At 34.4% G+C, this 22028-nt stretch overlaps 1 protein-coding gene across 1 annotated transcript in view; it reads left to right on the top strand.

Moving 5' to 3' along the window:
- The window catches only part of LOC124360566 (GTPase-activating protein and VPS9 domain-containing protein 1), a 50647-nt gene that overhangs the window by 9783 nt on the left and 18836 nt on the right, over positions 1 to 22028 (top strand). Inside the window, exons 4-9 of the mRNA XM_046814291.1 lie at positions 3995 to 4227; positions 10966 to 11133; positions 12335 to 12563; positions 13879 to 14088; positions 16880 to 17017; positions 19777 to 19927. Of these exons, the coding sequence (XP_046670247.1) occupies positions 3995 to 4227; positions 10966 to 11133; positions 12335 to 12563; positions 13879 to 14088; positions 16880 to 17017; positions 19777 to 19927 (1129 nt within the window). The remainder of the gene's footprint in view (positions 1 to 3994; positions 4228 to 10965; positions 11134 to 12334; positions 12564 to 13878; positions 14089 to 16879; positions 17018 to 19776; positions 19928 to 22028) is intronic.

Genomic DNA, 22028 nt, shown 5'->3' with positions numbered 1-22028 from the left:
GAGTTACATAAAAGTGTAGCAGAAATATATTGAATTAATTATTCTTAATGTTATTGAGTATGATTGTCTTTCATCTCAGTTGGAAGTAAATAGTTATGGTGGTTGTTGGACATAACCTCTCTGTACTCATTACAAACTTCACACGAGGTAACCACGGGCCGGTTTGTTTGGATTTTGGAGGAAGCTAGAGCCAAGTAGAACATCTCCATCACTGCTATCAACTGGTCTCATAGCTCAGGCAGCTAATCACCAGTACACTCTGTTATCTGCAGTTGGCGGCGGAATTAGTTTGAATCCTACATCCTGATAAGAACTCTTTGCTTCTTCTAAACTGCAATCAAATTAGAAATGTTTATAATTATTTTAAGCTCATTAATAATGAGCTTAAATTATGAAAGTGTTTAAATTAATAATATTATTAATTTAAATACTTTAATTTAGTTACTTGTTATTTATATATGATATTTATATTGTTAATATTGTTTGTTTCATGTGTGTTAAATATACTATATTGTATAAATTGGGCAACTCTTTTTATGTTATTTGATTTAAATTAATGTAACAATTATATAATTTACTTTGTTAAGGTAAAATATTATTATAGGTAAATAATATTATTGTATTTAAGATAAGTATCCTGCATGTGACAGACTACAAGTAATTATTCTTTACTAGTGCTTATTTGTTTTATATGTTTTGATTTTAGCTTATTATTTATTATCTATTTATTGAAGTGTTTTTTTTGTTTTTTTTTTTTTTTCACTTAAATTTAATAACCTGTACATACCCAGAATCTGGAGAAGATAAATAGTTACTATAACTTAATGTTGTACTAGAAGTGGTCGATACTGACCCCGTGGGCTTGTACAGGTTAAAGTGATAGTATACTAGTACATATAATCCATATTATGGTGTGAGTTAAAAGTATGGATTAACTTTGTTTATTTTTTATGGATGAAGATGGAGGGATGGAACTCGAGATGCCTTTCTAGGAAATAGAAGTGAAACTTTTTAACCACTGTTACAAGTTTGCCCATTTCCCCAAAATGAGATTGGGGGGGGGGGGGGAGGGCTCAACATTTCTCAATGCAATGTAAAGACCTATTAAGTGACACCTCATTTGAAGGGTCTTGATAAAAGAAGAACAATGGAAACTTATATTCTTCTATTCTAGAGCTTTCTATCTAACCCAGTACAAAATGGCAGCTCATTGAAATTAAGTTAAAAGCATGTATGGATCCTGCTCAATCTTCAATGGACAAAAATAGGAAAATGGAACTCTGGACATCGCTCTAGGAAACAAAAGTGAATCATTTCAACAAAATGAGTTTTTGGGGGGGCAATTTCAAATTTTGAAATGTAAAGTTACAGTAGCACTAGTATTTACAGTTACATTAGGCAATAACTGTTTTTTATATCAAATGTTCAAACTGCTGTCCCAGGACAGTCTGGATAGTGGTTTTCAGCAAATGGGCTACTACTCAATGAAAATAAAAGCCAATTATTAATATTCTCAACAAACCAATCAGCAAGCACGTACATTAATTTTAAAGTAACTAATATTAAAGTAATATCGTCATGTAAATTTTGGGGTTTAGTTGTAGATAACTCAATGTCATGGAAAGAACACACAGCCTTTATAGAAAAGAAGTTACAATCAGCCTGTTTGACCATCATCAATCATAAGCACAAACATTAAATGTAACTCATGGGTGCTGCAATGGTTTCTGTACTAAGCTTGATAGCCAAGGGGTGCTGTATGTGTATGCAAAATGATAACTGGATGATTATTGCTGGAACAGAGTGAACTTAATTTTCAGATACCTCTTGTAATCTTTTTCAATGTCATCAATATGTTATCTCAGAGATTTCTGATATTAAATATTAAAAAAATGAGCTTCACCTTATGATTTATTTCAAAGTTTCTCATCATATTATGTATTATGTATGAATTTAATTGGTATGGTTATTAAGTTACTGTATATCTTAAAATCCTTCTCAGATGTTTTGTAATATTTTTTTTCTTTTGATAATAAGTATTAGAATAATTACTTTATTTTGTTGTCAGGACTGAAAAACAATCTCTTACCTTTACCACAGTGATCCTTTCCTTTTGTGCACCTGAATTTCCCCAAATATCATTTGTATAAGCGTCAAAGGTAAGATATTCACTTTATTTAATTGCTTACATCATAAAACCTCTTATTAATAGTGTTCTGATTTATTGCCTTTGCTACTAATCCCTCATCTACACAATATTTATGTCCTAACAGCTTTGACAAATATAATACAATGGTTATTATGAAAGTAAGAACGTTTTGGAATTTTAAAAAACCAAGTGCAAGAAAAACATTTCATTAAATAGATGTGAAAGAGGGACTAAAATACTATTATTTTACATAATCATACAAATCCAGGCACTTATCATAGCTGTAAACAAGCTTTGAAATTCCTGTGCCATATAATTCTGCAGCTTGTGATCTCAGCCACTCAGTGGTGTGTACCTGAAACTCCTCATCATTGTCAAAACGCTGTGTGGTTAGCCAGGTCTTCATTTTCAGGAACAACTGAATATCACTTGGAGCAAGATCAGGACTGTAGGGGGATGAGTAAAAACTTCCCAGTTGAAGAAGTTCAAGAGTTCTTGTGTATGTTTTGGACAACTCTCCTAAGGTTTTGCAATGTTTAACAGTACCGCTCAGAGTTTATTGTTCATCATGCTCAAGAAAATCAATAAGAACACCTTGTCTGTCCCAGAACATTGTTGCCATGATCTTCCTTGCCGTAAAGTTTGCGACATTTCCCCCATTTGTTGTTTTTTATGGTGATCTTTAAGCATTTTTGGCATGTTGCACAACATTTGTGGTAGCCTAGCTTCTGTAAAACAATTTCAGCCAATAATGTCCATGAAACTCATGGGAAACATTGAGAAAACCCAGTTATTGTGAAACGGCAATTTTCACGAATATTTTTGTCAACTTTGCCTTCCAGATTGTCAGTCACAAGGCTCGGATGTCCACTCTTAAGAACGTTTTGCCATTTTTAAACTTAATGCACCACTACCTGACAGAACTTCAGTCATTATGTTGTACCCGAACACTTTACACAGTTCCCAATGAATTTCTATTGATTTTAAGTTTCTACCAACAAAATATGAATCACAGACCACATTTCACAACTGGCGAAATTTTTTATTGCAGCACACATTTCAAATTTATATATAAACAAACGGGCAGCATGAAGATGTTCCTGTTGTCACGGCTGGACGCTGACTGAGATGCCGGGCATGAGCAATATATACGTGAATGGCATGTGCCTGGAGGCGTCAGGTGGAAACATTCCTTACTTTCGGAATAGCCTTTGTATATTATTATTTCATGTTTATTAAATTTAAGTATTTTTCATAGACTTTATTATTCACAAATGGAATTAAGACAAAAATGTATTTGCAAACTTAAATATTATTATAATACACAGGTATGCATTGTTACATATTACATACATTGTATTCAAGGTGGTCGGGGAGGAAAGGAAAAAAAATTAACAGGTGATTGTAGACTTTAAAACAAGACAAAAAGTTCATATAAACATATGTCTGGGTATGCTTTGTTAGATAAAGCTACCGAAAGATTTCGCCCAGATTTTTACTCCAAGGATTAAATGAACTTGGACTGTAACCATTTAAGACAACATTTGATTGTTTCATATGTTTCATAATTTGAACCTGAAAAGTTGAATAAACTAGGTCCTAGAACTTTAAGTCCTTTAGTTTGTAAAATTACTTGCTTTAAAAACAAATATTCACTGCCAAAAAACAAAACTAAACATTTTTATTACCATACAAATAAATTTAGTTCTATATTACTCAAAGAACCAGTAGTTTTCAAAACTATTTATATTATTAATCTTTAGTATACATAAAATTTGCCTAATGATTCATATCTAATTAGGTTAAGGTTTAAAAAAAATAATTTTTGCAAATGTTATGTTTTAGGAAACGGTTTTATATGGAGAGTTTCTGAAGAGTTTGAGATCATCCCCTGATTTACTAGCTTCATGTTTGGTTGTTGGTGAGCGAATGATGCCAGAGTCTATGGGTCAGATCATACATTCCTTAATTTCTGGATTGTTCGGAAGCTGTCTACTACCGGAAGATAAAGTAATTGTTCTTCGGCTGTTGAAAAATTTGACAGAGCTTCAGCTTGTACCATCAGATGATCCTCGCAGGCAAGAAATTTTACATTGAAGTTAATAAGTATTAGTCTGTCAGTTCCCAGTATGATTCTGATACAAGTTTATAATTATATAGTTTAAAATTATGTTCTGAATGAATAGAATAAAAGTAGATCTTGTTTACTCTTTGACATGGTACATAGTGCACATGATAACCCCTACGGCGGTACTTTTTTGAACAAATAGGTAATAAAATCTTATGCTCATTAAGATTTTCAACGTCAAAATCCATAAGTACAGGTACTTGAAGGCCTAAATGAAGAGCAACCAAGAATGTCATCTTCATCACTTTCCATACAATTCGGTGTTCCTTGCAATTGAGCATAGGCAATATCAACACTAATACTATTGTCAGAATCATAGCCCACCCAGGGGACAATTTCACTTTTCCGTACTGTCAGTTTTGCAACTAATTACACTATTAAAATCACATATTACAATTACAAACACTTTTTAACAAACAATCAAATATTCCAACGTAAAACACAAGGAAATAAGTTCTGGTAAACAAGTTATGCCGCTTTGTTTACTCACGCCACCATTACTGCAGTCAGCTGACAACAGCCTGTTGAATATCGTAAATTTTTAGACAAATAAAATAACGAGAAAATTAAGAGAACAGCAACACATGTTCTTTATTCTATCCAAAACGTTCTCTAATTATGACTTGAACTAAATAGTTCACGATTTTTCTGCAAGTTGGAAACCACATGATAGACCAATGGCTGGTGTTATATGAACATCAAACCATCAAATACGGTTGTAAGGTGCTGCATCCATACATCAAACCACGTCAAAGGGTTAATACTTGCCATTTGAAATCTGTAAGTTTGGTATGAATAAAAATACACTAATGTATACAAGAAACATTTTTTAACGACGGTTCTACCTCTCTAGTTGTAACTTATTTTATTTAGGACAGCCCAGTTACTTCTTTAAATTGTAGTGAATAAAATTTAGTTGCTCATTTTTTGTCTTTCTATATGAAAATCTCACTCTATTCAATGAACTATACAATGATTGCACAGAGATTCTATGCAATTGTTATACTTTAATAGTATAAATATTAATATACTATTAAAGTAACATGTAAAGTACATGTTACTATACATACTATACTACTACACTGTTACTATACTAAGTAGATGTAAAGTATATCTAACTACATTACATGAAAATATTAAACTGAAGCAAGATATCGAAAATATTCATAATTATAAGACAACCCTAGAAGCCAATTTAGCCAGCATGGAAGCCAAAATGGAAGAACTTTTAACAAGTGAGGAAAACTATATAACTAAAATTGAAGCACTTCAAGATAAACTACAAGACACACTTCTACAGCTAGAGAAAAGTAAACAACACCAGGTAGAGCTACAAAATATTTTTGAGGACCATGATCAGTCTCAAATTAAACTGCTAGCACAATATACAGCAAAGATAAGCAATCTGGAAAAAACTATTGTAAAACTTAAAAATGAAGAAAATAATTTATTTTTCAGTACTGAAACAAAAAATCCAAAATATTACAAGACAGTAGAAACCCAAACACATGACGGAATTTTGGCTTCTGTGTCAGGCATACCCCTAGTCTTTGAAATGACGCAGCTAGGTAAAAGGCAAGATGAAATGGAACTGAAGATTGAGGAACTTTCTGCTCAGCTTAGTGAAAAGCTCAGAACTAAACATGATCAAAACAGTAAAATTACTAGTCTAGACCTAAGAAAATTAAAACAATGTAAAACAAAACCAAAAGTCCAGGCAATCCCTAGGTTAATAAAACCTAAAACATCTGATAAAAAAGAGAATATTTTCAGTGTCTCTCTGCAGGTAGCAAAAAGTAAAACAATATCAGAGATTTCTAACAACCTGACAAATTTAATGGCAACAAAATTATCAGGGAAAACCAACCAAACCCTGTTAGAAAAACTGCCTTCAACTATGACAGAGACTTCTAGCCACATGACAACTTTTCAGGCAACAGAGTTAACTGGGGGAATCAGTCAAACCCCGACAGAAGAACTGTCCTTAAAAACTATGACAGAGACTTCTAGCCACATGACAACTTTTCAGGCAACAGAGTTGACAGGGGGAATCAGCCAAACCCCGACAGAAAAACTGTCCTTAAAAACTCTGACAGAGGATTCTAGCCACAAGACAACTTTTCAGGCAACAGAGTTAACTGGGGGGATCAGTCAAACCCCGACAGAAAAACTGTCCTTAAAAACTCCGACAGAGGATTCTAGCTACAAGACAACTTTTCAGGCAACAGGGTTGACAGGGGGAATCAGTCAAACCCCGACAGAAAAACTGTCCTTAAAAACTCTGACAGAGGATTCTAGCTACAAGACAACTTTTCAGGCAACAGGGTTGACAGGGGGAATCAGTCAAACCCCGACAGAAAAACTGTCCTTAAAAACTCTGACAGAGGATTCTAGCCACACGACAAATTTACAGGCAATAAAGCTGACTAACTCATTGACCGAAGACACTTACTCAAAGGAGAACCCCTCTCGTACGAGTGATCATAAAGATTATGACATCATAGTTGTTGAGGCTCAGGTTCATCACCCTGCTCCAGCATTTAGAAGGGAGTGTAAGCCTCCTTCCTCAGCCATTAAGGTAAGAAAAGGGCAGTCACACGAGGACTTCTTTAGAGAACACATTAACAATGTGAAGACAGCTGCCTCCTGGACCAATAGCTCTAATCAAATAACTACTAAGGAAGCTTTTCAGATCCAGCCTAAAGAATCAGATGAAGTTGCATTTCATGCACCTAGAAAATCACCATCTCATTTTTTATTCTATCGCCAGACAAAGAAATCAAGACACAAAATGATATTCAACACCAGAACTATAGTAAATTCATCACTGAGAACATATACTTAAGAGAAGAACAATTGAGACAGATTGTGAAACCTATGAACTTGCGCAGTACTCGAGAGGCTGTTCACGAATTTAAACAGACAGACAGAAATGGGCTTACAATCTTTCATCAAAACACAGATAGAATAAAAAATAAGATTGACAGACTCAACCATCTGCTTCACGCGATGTCTCCTGATCTATTAATTGTTACTGAACATGGCCAGAACAATATTGAGATGGCTAACACTAGGCTTAGTAACTACAGTTTGGTTTCATCTTTCTGTCGGCAGAATATCCTAAAGGGTGGAGTGGCTATTTATAAACACATCAGCTTGGAGAATGAAATAGAATCGTTGGAAATTGAAAATATAAGCATTCCTTTAATATGTGAGGTATCAGCAGTCACAATCAAACTTAATAAGAGGGAAACTATTAACCTACTAGGAATTTACTGTCCTCCAAAAAATGACAAACAATCTTATACTGCTGCGCTGCGTACTCTTTCCTAAGTGCTTGACAGGTGGATATCTCAGGATAATATTATTATTGTCATGGGAGACTTCAACGTAGATTCCATCATCCCATCTCCTGAAGGAAGACAGCTTGTGGAACTTCTAGCGACCTACAACATCCATAGGTTGGATCTCCCTCCTACACGAATCACTAACACCAGCAGCACCTATATAGACATCTTCTGCATTTCTGCTGAGCATAAAGATTATGTAAATATCCAAATCACTAATACCGGAATCTCAGATCACACTGGGCAACTATGTACATTAAATTTCAAGATGAAGAGGACACTTACATTTTCATCAACAGGCAGATGCATAAATAGCAACTCCTTGGAAAATCTAAGGATCTTCCTCTCGTTGCAGTCCTGGAAAGAGGTCTTGGAATGTAACAACTTGGATAGAGCATATGGTGTATTTTTAATGATTATCACCCTAGCTCTTAACACTACTTGTCCATTAAGGAAACTCCGACAGAGACCAAACAGCTCAGTAAAGCATATGTTCGATGCTGAAGCAAGTCACCTCAAGAAACAATTTCTTACTGCACTAGATACTTATACACTAAATGGACGAAATGAAGATAAAAAAATATCATCTGAATTAAAGAAATTGTATGACTTAAAACTCAGGACCCTCAGGAGAGAGGCATGTGCTGCTTTTATTGCTGATTCTGACAACAAGTCCAAAGCAGTTTGGAGAGTGATCAACAGTGAGAGGAAAGGCAAAGCTGAGCCGACGGACATTAGACGCCTAGAGTTTGGAGATTTATCGTTAACTGAACCTATTGATATTGCCAACCAATTTAACTCCTACTTTACCACTATTGCAGAGGAGACATTGAAGGCGAATCCGGGAGAGGGTGGACATCGCTTTCAGTTCAAAGACTGGGAGGTGGAGAGTCCCACGTCAACATGGGTGCCAACATCTGGGAAAGAGCTGCTTGGGATTATCTCTTCAATGAAAAGCAAGACATCTGCTGGCCTGGACGATTTCTCTTCACTGATGCTCAAGTACTGCCGTTATGAATTATTGACTCCATTGTTACATGTTTGCAATGTCAGCCTTGACCAGGGTCTATTTCCGAGTAAAATGAAGACCTCTAAAGTTGTACCCCTACATAAGAAGGGCAGCAGACACAAGTTAGAAAACTACAGACCCATTTCGTTGGTGCCTACATTCTCTAAGTTGATAGAGAAAATAATATTGGCAAGAATATCGGTCCATCTGGAGGCCAATAACCTACTTTTATCAGGGCAACATGGGTTCATCCAGCAAAAGTCTACTACAACTGCACTCGTAGATCTTGTAGAACACATGATAAATAAGATTGAGGAGGGTGAAAGCGTCGTAGGTTTCTACTTGGACTTAAGTAAGGCCTTTGATTGCTTGGAGCATGCAATGATACTGACTAAGCTTGAGTACTTGGGCTTTAGGAACACTGCTTTGTCATGGTTTGCAAACTATTTGAAGGATCGAGACCAACTGGTTGAACTTAAGCAGAGCATGAAAGGAATAAAAGTCTTGTATAGATCCAATAGACTCCCTATAAAGAGAGGTGCACCACAGGGTTCTGTCCTAGGACCTGTTCTGTTTGTCCTCTTTACATCTGACTTTCCAGGATACATGGAACCCGACAGTAATACCATAATGTATGCCGATGACACGGTTCTTTTGATTTCTGGAAAGAATAGAGAGGCACTTGAAGTACAGTCATACATTGCATTGAATGTTGCTGTTGAGTACTGTGCAGTGAACGACCTTGTTTTTAACGAATCAAAGACGAAAACAATGACTCTTGGCAGCTTGAAAGAACAATTGTCAGGATTCCCCAACCTTGACTCTGTAAATTCAGTGGAGCATCTTGGTGTTGTGGTCGACAACAGAATATCATGGATGGACCATGTTGATAAACTGTGCAGCAGACTGAGTAGTGCCATCTTTGCAGTTAGAAGAATCAAGCATTTTGGCACAAAGGATACAGTGAGAACAGCTTACAACTCTCTGTTCGAGTCCTATCTCAGATATGGCATTGTCTTGTGGGGCGCTACGGCGAGTGGCAACCTGGAGCGTGTTCTCATCATTCAAAAAAAGGTTATAAGAATACTGGCTGATCTTGACTGGAGAAACAGCTGCAGGAGTGCTTTTAAAGAAATGGGAATAATGACAGTCACTAATATCTACCTGCTGGAATATCAAATCTTCCAGTAAGTTTCTTGTTCAGTTTTGTTTCGGAACTGCAAGTTCACAACCATGATAAGCAGAACATCTGCTTACCATCTACTTTCTGTAGGACATGTAAGAGGTTGCATCCTGGTAAGTTTTTGAAACTGGCAGAGTAATTTATCGTAATGCTTTCTACTTTATGTCAGCTGGTGACCGACTTCATATTTTCGTCAATTTATTAAAAATTGTGTGTCCATTTCATTACTATTCTCACTGGACTTTTAAAACTCCGTTTATTTCATTACTATGAATCTTATTTTATGTTTTGAATACTTTACTTGTACAATTATTTGTTGTGTTTTCTTCTCCTTATAATCTGTTACATAGGGGATAACTTGTTATGTTGTTTTTTGTCATCTATGTGATCCCAATCATCTGCAGTTTCAGACTGATTTATTTTGCCATGTTGTGAATAATTAGGCTATTACTGTTTACTAATACCCTAGCTAATAACTAAACAGAATATTGTTTATTATTTTGATTTGAAGATAATTTCTACATAGTAATACAATTAATTTTGTAGATATGTTTATTAATGAATAAAAAGGTTTGTTAATAAAATATATATTCACCATACAATACCAATTGAATTTGGTATAACCTTTATAATTAAAAACTGATTAAAATCTTAGTCTCTTTAATTCTATCAAAATAGCCTCAAGGATAGAATCAAAATATATTTATGTATATTTAAAAATACAAGTTAAACTCTATTTATAGATTTGTAATTTTTACATTAGTGATTTCCACCTAAAGTACAGATAGATCTGATTTGTAGAATTATTTATTAACAGGTTACTTTAAAAAATTTAACAATTTTATTTTTGTATGTATGTTTCTAACTTTAATGAAAACTAAAGTAAATAAAAGGGTAATTAAAAGCTTTGTTTAGTGAGAAAATAATTAAGCATTGATTTTTTTGTAATCAAATAAAATTTTAAATGTAAGTAGTTATTATTGTTAGAATTATAGTTCATATTTATAGTTGAATATTATATGAAAAATGTATGTTATGAATTCATAAAATGTTATGGTAATTTTGTCCACACAGATGTTAGCCTGGTCTTTCACATACATCCAAGAATTGCTGAAAATAATTAAATAGCTGAAAGGAGTTTTGTTTTAGGCTTCTTCGTCAAGGAACATGTACTTTTGCAAGACTCTATGCAGGGTTTCATGAGGGTTTGTTTTCTGCAAAACTGTTTCTGACAGCAGCCTTGCATGATCCAATCATGCAGCTGCTAATGGAGGATGAACAATTCCTGGATATAGATCCTGATAAAGCAGCAATCAGGCAAGTAGAGTTTAATCATTTATCATCACAAAATATTCTATTATTCTAAACACTGCCAACATTTTTAGTAATCATGTGTTATGGATAAAAAATGCAATGATCTGATTTACCACAGCTTTTATAAGTATATTTAACAATGATGATTTAGTCCTCAGTGGTTGAGAGGTTTGTGTATGGTTACACACAAGGCAGTGACTTCATAAACTTGTTTTGTTCTGTATTTGTTTATAAAAAAATATCATGATAAATACAACTCGATGTGATTGATTCAACATTTTAAATTGAATTAATACTTTTATTGTAATTTGTTGAAAGTATATAAATTATCTTATTTAAAAAACAGCATATGTTTTGTTGTAATACCTTTTTACATTCACAAGAGTATAAAACTCTGTGTAGCTTTCTTGTAAATTATGCAATTTGGTTTCATGAAAACGATTTAGTTTTATTTTCAATTTGTTTAAAACTACACAATTTGTATAGTCAAAGAATCTCTGGCTATGTGAATTCTTTGATTGCCTATAAACCTCAATATCCCCACTCTCTTTTAGCTCTCAATCTGTTAGACTGTCTGATCTTGAGCCTCCACTTACTATGTCTGTAGATACCACAGTTTTGAACAACTTGGTTTGTAGATGTCTCTGGTTATGTGAATGAAAGTTTTTTATTACCTATAAACCTCAATATTCTCCAGCCTTTGAGTTTTATCTCAGACCATCTAAACGTGGGCCCCCATACATTTTGTATACAAAGGTCTCAATCTTTTTGGAAACTTCATTTTCTGACCACCCCTCTGATTTTTTATTTGAATATAAAGACCACCCTCCCTAGAGGTTAAATATAAGAAAGGACCATATGGTCCTAATTTCGCCTCAATAAAGAAGTGTTTCTTTCTTTCTCCCTGTCTTGTGATTTGATCATCTATTTTTCTGGATTATCCCTTAATTCTGGTACCTGGTGTGTACTGTATTAGAATTAATTTGTCTGTAATTTCGTGTCCATTTTTGTTTAATGATATGATTCAATACAGGACTAACCATGAAAATTAATCATTCTAGTTAATAATCAAATTTAGTTAAATTCTCTACACCAGTTAGGGTAGTTCGATCTGTAGAATGCCTATTCAAATTTTGGTTCAAATAGGTGTAAGATGTGTAAGGTAGATATCTTGTTGGCTATCAGACTTGCATCTTGATTTCAGATTTCCACCTGGCCAAAGGATAAAAAAATTTGGAAAGGAAGGAACAGAAGAGTATAAAATAAATTTGCAGAGTTACCGCAACTGGACTATCCAGTCTCTTGTGACCATCACAAGACGATTCATTGTTAGCCTGCAGGAGAACCTGCATTGTTTCCCTCCAAGTGTTTCTTGGCTGGTTCGCCAGATATTTTGTCTGCTGAAGAAATCTGCCATAATTCAAGAGAAAGAAGTGAGTAATCAAAAATTCCCCAACATGTATTTCATACTCAGCAGAATGTTAAAGTTTAATTATAGGTATGCAGTAGGTTGTCGAGTGTATAAATGTATTATGCACTTCTCAAAATGTGTAACGCTCTAGCAGTAACATTAATGTCTTGCCAATAACTAACCCCTATATATCTGTTTAAAAAGAGGTTTCAAATCATAACTTAATAATGGTTTATAATGTTGTAATTTTATGTATTTTTATGTCTTATTAATATTTTACTTTCTGCTAAAAGAATATCTGTCTCATGCAATCTAATCCCATTAATAAATACACAGATACAGTAAAGCAATGATACATTGAATATTGTATTTTTACAACTATCATTTATGTGACTGCACAATTTTTTCTCTTAATGATATTTTGCTTTAACATTTTTACAAGACCACCATTTTGAAACAATTAATGAGGGGTTTTATCTTACAGCATGAAGTAACATCCTAATAAGATATACAAGTATGCAAAGCTATAACACCATAAGTTAAACAGCTTCTGAATTAAGATTGTTTATATTATAAACACAGACAGGATGTTAAACAAAATGAAATAGACTGTAGTAATGTTAAAAGAATTTGAAATGTTTGTGTACACCTATTAAGCCATATTCCAAAATATTTCTCTAAATTTGTAACACCCTATATACATATTTGTAAATGCAAATTCATTATAATCTTAAAATTAAGATTTTTGTTAATCTAAGGAAAAAGAAAAAACATGTATTCAAGACTAAAACTATAATAGTTTATAGTACATTATGCCTAGACTTAAAAAATTAAATGAATAAATAAAATATATCTTCAAATTCAAACTTAACTTCTAGACATTTTCTTACCCATTAATTTCCTAAAAGCACTTGAATAATCTTTAGAGTTTCGGAATTCATGTTATCACAAATAAGTATAGAATGTACCCCATGCATTGAAATAGTAATCTACAAATAACTCCTGAACATATGTAAACACATATCACAGTAGGCAATAATATAATCACTATATATTAGCCACAAGCTGTCTGCATTTTAGTTGTCAGTATTTTACAATTCCTAGAGAAAACTAAAAGTACAAGAACATTTTTAAAACCCAATATAAAAAAAAGAATTTTTTCTCTTTACAACCATATGGATTTTATGACAATTGGATGGTATTTACTCCTTAAAAAGTTATGGAAATGGAATATATGTAAATGCACTGCATGTGCAGCATTTGCCATTTCAAGTGTTAAACAGAAGTTTATAATAAGATAAAGACATACAGTTACACGGATTTATGTATTGTTGCAGATGTTTGCAATCACCACAGATTTGGTGTTGACTCACTTCATCTGCCCTGCCATTGTCAATCCAGAGCCATACGGCATCACAGATGCTCCCATCAGTTACATTGCCCGCTTCAATTTGATTCAAGTGGCTCAGATACTTCAGATGTTGGCCATGCGTCGCTATGAAGGTGTTGATCCTAAAGTTGAGGATTTGTATTCACAGTTTGACAAAGTTAGTATCAATTAATTATTTGTAATTATTAATTGTTTTGAGAATGTACATCCACATTACTATTTGTATTTGATCTACTACACATATATCAACGGTGATAAAAAATAATGGAAGACTTAACAAATAAAAGAGAAACGTGTGTTCCAAGTGGTTGAAACAAATATAAATAAGGCATTTTTAAATGAATTTACTATGTAGATAATATTACAACGACAGTAATTTAACTCTAGAGGTCCTATTTTGTTTAGCATATTGAAATTCTTTATTTGAACAGATAAAGTTAAGTGTGTTGGTAATTCAATATAATTTTCTGAGTTATTTATTGGTTGCAATCTTTTTAAATTGTACTTTCTTTTATTTTTATGAAATGGAAGATTTTGTGAATATTCAGTCATATTTGATTTTAATTGTAGTATATAACCGTATATGTATATATATATTTTTTTAAGGATAGGCCAATCCCCTTTTTAGGCTTATTCTACCCATCCCCATAGACCACTGGCCTGTGCGAGGATCTTAACAAACAGAGTATAGGGGGGATTCAACACAGTACAAAGTCAATACAAAATGCTGAGGTCACATACAGGTCTTGAACCTGTACTATCTCTAGCCCAGATCCAAATTTCAATGTTTTAGACAGCAATTGGTAGTACTCCCAAATATACATATTTTGTTTAACCACTATGAGTAATTTCAAATAAAATTTTACAAGTAGTTTCTCCTTAACACGTTCGCAGTTAAAAATCCCTATATGCTGAAATTTTAAAAATATATTTGAATTTACTTTTGGATGAAATATGATAGAAATATATGAAAATTACTCTTCAGTCACAAAAGTTATCACTCTCTACAGTTTTTGGAATGCGGTAACTGTGGTTACCGCTAGCTCCTGAGGACAGTCTTCCTTGCCAGCTGGTAACTCCAGTTATCGCTCACACTAGGGAACGCCCTTTTAAGGCAGTGGGAATATTCCAGATGAATACATTGTAGCTAAGTCTTATATGCAGGAGCAGATGTATGAACTGGTAGTGTAATATGACCGTTATTGTTACAGAACAGTGTATCCTCACTGCTAGATACCATGTTGGAGGGCAACACTCTGAGTGAGGAACCGTCAATAGCTGAGGAAGTTAGACATCAAGGCCTGACCAGATCAGCTGGTCTTCTGACTAAGGCTGAGGTCAATAATCTTGTATGCAGGAGCAGATGTATGAACTGGTAGTGTAATATGACCGTTATTGTTACAGAACAGTGTATCCTCACTGCTAGATACCATGTTGGAGGGCAACACTCTGAGTGAGGAACCGTCAATAGCTGAGGAAGTTAGACATCAAGGCCTGACCAGATCAGCTGCTCTTCTGACTAAGGCTGAGCTCAATAATCTTGTATGCAGGAGCAGATGTATGAACTGGTAGTGTAATATGACCGTTATTGTTACAGAACAGTGTATCCTCACTGCTAGATACCATGTTGGAGGGCAACACTCTGAGTGAGGAACCGTCAATAGCTGAGGAAGTTAGACATCAAGGCCTGACCAGATCAGCTGCTTCTCTCGAAGGCTGAGGTCAATAATCTTGTATGCAGGAGCAGATGTATGAACTGGTAGTGTAATATGACCGTTATTGTTACAGAACAGTGTATCCTCACTGCTAGATACCATGTTGGAGGGCAACACTCTGAGTGAGGAACCGTCAATAGCTGAGGAAGTTAGACATCAAAGCCTGACCAGATCAGCTGCTCTTCTGACTAAGGCTGAGCTCGATAATCTTGTATGCAGGAGCAGATGTATGAACTGGTAGTGTAATATGACCGTTATTGTTACAGAACAGTGTATCCTCACTGCTAGATACCATGTTGGAGGGCAACACTCTGAGTGAGGAACCGTCAATAGCTGAGGAAGTTAGACATCAAGGCCTGACCAGATCAGCTGGTCTTCTGACTAAGGCTGAGGTCAATAATCTTGTATGCAGGAGCAGATGTATGAACTGGTAGTGTAATATGACCGTTATTGTTACAGAACAGTGTATCCTCACTGCTAGATACCATGTTGGAGGGCAACACTCTGAGTGAGGAACCGTCAATAGCTGAGGAAGTTAGACATCAAGGCCTGACCAGATCAGCTGCTCTTCTGACTAAGGCTGAGCTCAATAATCTTGTATGCAGGAGCAGATGTATGAACTGGTAGTTTAATATGACCGTTATTGTTACAGAACAGTGTATCCTCACTGCTAGATACCATGTTGGAGGGCAACACTCTGAGTGAGGAACCGTCAATAGCTGAGGAAGTTAGACATCAAAGCCTGACCAGATCAGCTGCTCTTCTGACTAAGGCTGAGGTCTCAATAATCTTGTATGCAGGAGCAGATGTATGAACTGGTAGTGTAATATGACCGTTATTGTTACAGAACAGTGTATCCTCACTGCTAGATACCATGTTGGAGGGCAACACTCTGAGTGAGGAACCGTCAATAGCTGAGGAAGTTAGACATCAAGGCCTGACCAGATCAGCTGCTCTTCTGACTAAGGCTGAGCTCAATAATCTTGTATGCAGGAGCAGATGTATGAACTGGTAGTGTAATATGACCGTTATTGTTACAGAACAGTGTATCCTCACTGCTAGATACCATGTTGGAGGGCAACACTCTGAGTGAGGAACCGTCAATAGCTGAGGAAGTTAGACATCAAGGCCTGACCAGATCAGCTGCTCTTCTGACTAAGGCTGAGCTCAATAATCTTGTATGCAGGAGCAGATGTATGAACTGGTAGTGTAATATGACCGTTATTGTTACAGAACAGTGTATCCTCACTGCTAGATACCATGTTGGAGGGCAACACTCTGAGTGAGGAACCGTCAATAGCTGAGGAAGTTAGACATCAAGGCCTGACCAGATCAGCTGCTCTTCTGACTAAGGCTGAGCTTCATAATCTTGTACGTTGTGTTTCTTTATTAGTATTTTTAAGAGATGAAAAAAACACATTATTATTTTTTTTTTTACATAGTAATAGTAAATTTTTAAACCGTATAATATCCAGTGATTTTTTGCATTGTTAAAGAAGGTTTAATTTTGTATAGATAATTCTCTATTAACATCTCACATAGTTTTCTTAAATTGTTAAGAATATAATTTCTAACTTGGTAATGTGATTTATTATATAGCCTAGTTAATATTCATGTGTGAAAATGTTTTCTCATTTATTTTGTAATGTTGTAATTTTAGTAGACAGCAGTAGAAGTAGCACGTAAACTCACTGTAGTGACAGTGTTAATAGATTTTTCTAAAGGTACAACTAATGCTCCAAATGTAACATATTATATATATTTTTTATCACAAAGTATAGAGAAACACTTTTTGTTGATTTATTTTTATTACTTTCAACGTAATACTTTTTTAATACTTCAAACTACATGAAAAAATGTAAAATATATTTTCAACCAAAAATTTTATGATGTTTTCATAAATCTATTTTTTATATGACTCTAAATATTTAGTGTGTTTAAAAGTTCTGGAACAGTTCAGTAATTATTTTTACAAGTAAAGCAATGAGATTTGGTATACCAATATCACCCATAAAAATATAATTTTTTATGCGATTATCAGGTTTTAATCTCATCAGGGGGATGACCCGGAAGGAATCAGAAGAAAATCTTAAATTATAGCTTAGGTCAAGATGTACATCAAATTAAAGGTCTTTTTTAGTAACATATCCGAAGGTATTTGCCAAGTTTCTTCATTGATGCGATGAATTAGTTCTTGTGTATGCGGTAAAGTCAGTATAACTGTATCCCTCAACATCAATTCATATGAAACCCCATTAAAATTGCCATTGATTACAAAGGATCCTACAATGTGATTTCCAACTATTCCAGCTCACATGTCCACTTTTTGGGTTTTTTGTATGGCTATTTCTCATCCAGTGAGGATTGTTATCACTCCAGTAATACAGTTATCGTTCATAAACGGCCACCATATCTCCTCATCATAAGCAGTTATCCTTTCAGTTTCAGTCAGAGACATCACAATATTCACAACTAGTCAAGTGTTGATAAAATGTGCGTTAAACATCAATTTACACTGTACAAAACTTCACTTGCTTCACAAGGTCATCATTGCAACATTTAAAGAAAAATAAATTTTCTTGTCTGAGTGTATTCCATAATGACACTTGATAAGATAAACAATGAATCACTTTAATGTTAGAATGACAGTAGGAATTTCATCAACAATTGTTGCTTACTAATAAGAATGTAAAGGCTAATGGTTTTCAAGAATCATATACTATCTCGGAAATTCCATTTTTGTGATCATTGTTGCCACAAGAACTAATTCATTGCATAAATGAAGAACCTCAGCTAATACTACCGGATATGTTTAGAAACTGTAAAACGCTGTCATTTTGGATAGGGTAAACCTTTAGAGATCCGGTTTGTGGCATTGTGTTCTACTAAAGAGGACCTTTAATTTTATGTGAGATTCTCTTCTAGCTCCTTTTGGGTAATCCCCCTGATAAGATGAAAACCTGACAATCATGTAAAAAATTAGATTTTTATGAGTAATATTGGTATAGTTTACCAAGGTATAGCAATATAATGTGCTAATATATGTGTATGCAGTAAATAAATTATATATATATATGTGTGTACAAATATATATTAATTCAGATGTCTTTAATAGACCAAAACAAACCAAAAATGCCAAGTGTCATGTAGCTGTAGCTTTGTAATGAAGCTGATTTAATATGGCGTTTGCATCCTAGTGGAGAACTATGTTGCTAACAACACAATAGATTTCAAATTACATAATACGTGATTGTGATGTAAAATTAGAGATTGCGAAATACATTAAAATTAGAAACATTGATTCCTTAAAATTATGTGTCTGTGTTCTGTGGGATTTTTGACATTCCATAAAAATAGGGGATCTACATTCAAAGTGTTAAACCCTATTTGAGAAGTTTGTGCCTCCGTCTTTGCAACCACATAAGTTTTATCATGATTAGATAATATTTACTACTTTAAAAGTTAAGTAACATGAAAGTAAGGTAATGCATGGATAGTCGGCTTAGGTATTTAGATCATAGCATACGCAGTGCAAGCCACTTCAAAGGTTAAATTTCTTGTTTTGTCCCATAACATGTGATATGAATGCATTCTAATTTGTTTGGAAATTTATTCGTTATTGTTATTGGTTACCCATAAATACCAATGTTCGCTTACGCTTAGTCAAATCCCATGGAGTGACATGCACCATCATCTAATTCGATGACCCTTGTATAGAAATATACTTCATCCAAAACTTAAGCCTTTGGGTCAGTTCTTTCTCAAGATATTGTGTGGACAGACAGAAATCAAACTTTCCAACCCCTCCTCCCTCCTGTGAGTGATAGGTTTTGCGAATCCACAATCACAAACAATAAATACAAAGTAAGTGTCTATAACGTGTCAGCTAATTATAAAATTTGTGACTTGCATGTTGATAACCATAAGCTATCATCTCGAAACACCATCAACTAAGCCAATTCTTCTGAATGTAAAAAAGTTTTTGAATTTTTGTTATAATTAATTAAGTTGAGAATTACTTCAGTGCCCACCTCTTGTATATTAATTTAACTCTCTCCTGTACTTTATATTTATGTATGCTCTTAATAAAGTTTCTTAAAAATATGTTTGTACCTGTTTACATTTTATAGGTGTCATTTTTACAAACCGTAGCAAATGACCAGTCTGAATTTTCTGATAAGTCTCACCAGAAGGAGCTGAGTGGTATGATGTCTGATTTACCACCACAGGCTGTCAATGGCCACACTAAAACTGTCAAGCGACAACCTTCTTCAAGTAAAGGTACGTAACAGTTAATTATCCTTACAATCTTAAAAATTTCTTATCTCAAACAGTTTAAATGCTTGAAATTCAGTCTAAAGCTTAATAAAAATCATATAACATTATCTTTGGTCAAGAAATTGCCAAAGTAATGTCCATAGATGTGATATGTAGAATGGCTGATATATTGCATGATATACAAAGTCCTTATTCTCAAACAACAATAGTACTGAAGTAAAGGCTCTTATACCAGGAAGAGGTATTTGAACGTAAATAAATAAAAAAGCCATTTATTTCCAATTGTTTCTCAGTTTACAGACTGTTTTTCAGAATAACTTATGTCATTAAATATGGAGAAATAAATTTAAAAAGATTTAAAACTGCACACAAATACACTAAAATTTACACCAAACTAAATCAACAAAAAATGTTTCCAACTATCTTATTAAAATGAATTTAACGTTTTACTAACTAAAACATAATCATGCATAAAATCCTTCATTGCAATTTTAAAATATTTATGTTGGATTTGTTTGAGGTGGTTGGGGAGACAGTTAAATAATTTAGAACCAAAGTAAGAGAAGCTCCTCCTCAACTCTAACTTTTGAAAACTGTAGGAGTGTGCTATATGGTGGGTTCTGTATTGAAAGACCTTCCCCCAGCACAAGAGTCTCTTATTCAGGTACTGTGGCTCCCCATGTGATAACACCTTATGGATCATAATGCAGGTCTACATCCTGCAGACTGCATTCACTGTATTTTTACATACTTAGCTGGCAGATCTTTTAAGCTGAAGGAGGCCTCCTAGCATGCCAAAGACACACTGAATAGCACTTTTGAAAAGATCAGAGAATGTGAGGTTTCTGTCCAACCCAGAATGACACAGTGAGTCATCACGCTGTCACACACAGCCAAACTATCACACCAGAGAGTGACTCACACATCTGCCACTAAGGGCCTCTATCAAGTTTTGTGGAATTAACAGAAGTACATACAGTACATTTGCCCTCATTGAGGTAATTGTCATCAGACCACCAGTTGATGTTCTTAAGATCGGAGTTTATCAGAGAAATTGCTTCATCAATATTGCCATTGTTGTAAGATCAGAGCAACTGTGAGTCATCTCCATACAAATGTACTCCTCAACTCTAAAAAAATTAGGAAAATCAGCAGTGTATAAGTTGTAGAGCTAAGAGCTGAGACAACTTTTCTGAAATACCCGCTTCCGTTTAAAAAAAGCAGCAAATGTCCTCTTTCCCAACTTTGTGACTTGGCATCTATCTTCCAGAATGATTACACTTTTGCTAAATCAGTTAACCATATTAGATTTGAAGATAACCTATCAGAATGGATGCGTAGGGGAAATGACTTACGTACTAACAGTTTCTGTAAGTTATATTTTAAGAATGGTGCCAGGAGCAGGGGAGATGAATAATAGCAGTAGTATGAGTCGGCCAGTGGAGCAGTGGGTCCTGACATGGCACACCACGGTGGCAGGTGCTGGCATGGCACAACATATAGGTGGTTGATATTTTTTGAATCACATTGATAGTATTTTCTCCTTCCATCCACCTCACAATGGAAGTGGAAGACCAAAACAAGCTTCCTTTTTGGATGTGTGTATGTATTAAGATATAGGGGTGAAAATATTTACACTACTATGAATTCATAAAAATTCTGTCAAAGAAGGAGTGGCCTACTCATAATTTGATAGAGCAAAGAGCCTATGCTCAAATAAATATTAAAAATGAATTTAAGAAAGTTGAATTGGATCTCAGTTACAATGGATACCCTCAATCAGTAATAAACAATTGTAAATGGAACAGAAAAACATTAGTGAATCAGTGAATCAGAATATAGATAAATTTGTATTTATGTAAATTCCTTATGTACCGGAATTATTGGAGAAAATTAGAAGAGTAGGTAGAAAATACAACATTAGAACCATGTTTCAAACACACAACACCCTTATATAAAGAGTTGTAAAAACAAAACCAAAAAATGGCACACAAGATTTCACAAACTGTATTTACAGTATCAAATTTAGTTGTAATAAGAAATACATAGGCCAGACAAAAAGACCATTACATATAAGGATAAAAGAACAGAAAGAAAGCACAAG

Source organism: Homalodisca vitripennis, chromosome 4 (assembly GCF_021130785.1).
Source record: "Homalodisca vitripennis isolate AUS2020 chromosome 4, UT_GWSS_2.1, whole genome shotgun sequence".
NCBI classification, from domain to species: Eukaryota; Metazoa; Arthropoda; class Insecta; order Hemiptera; family Cicadellidae; genus Homalodisca; species Homalodisca vitripennis.
This window is presented reverse-complemented; position numbering and strand designations above follow the sequence as displayed.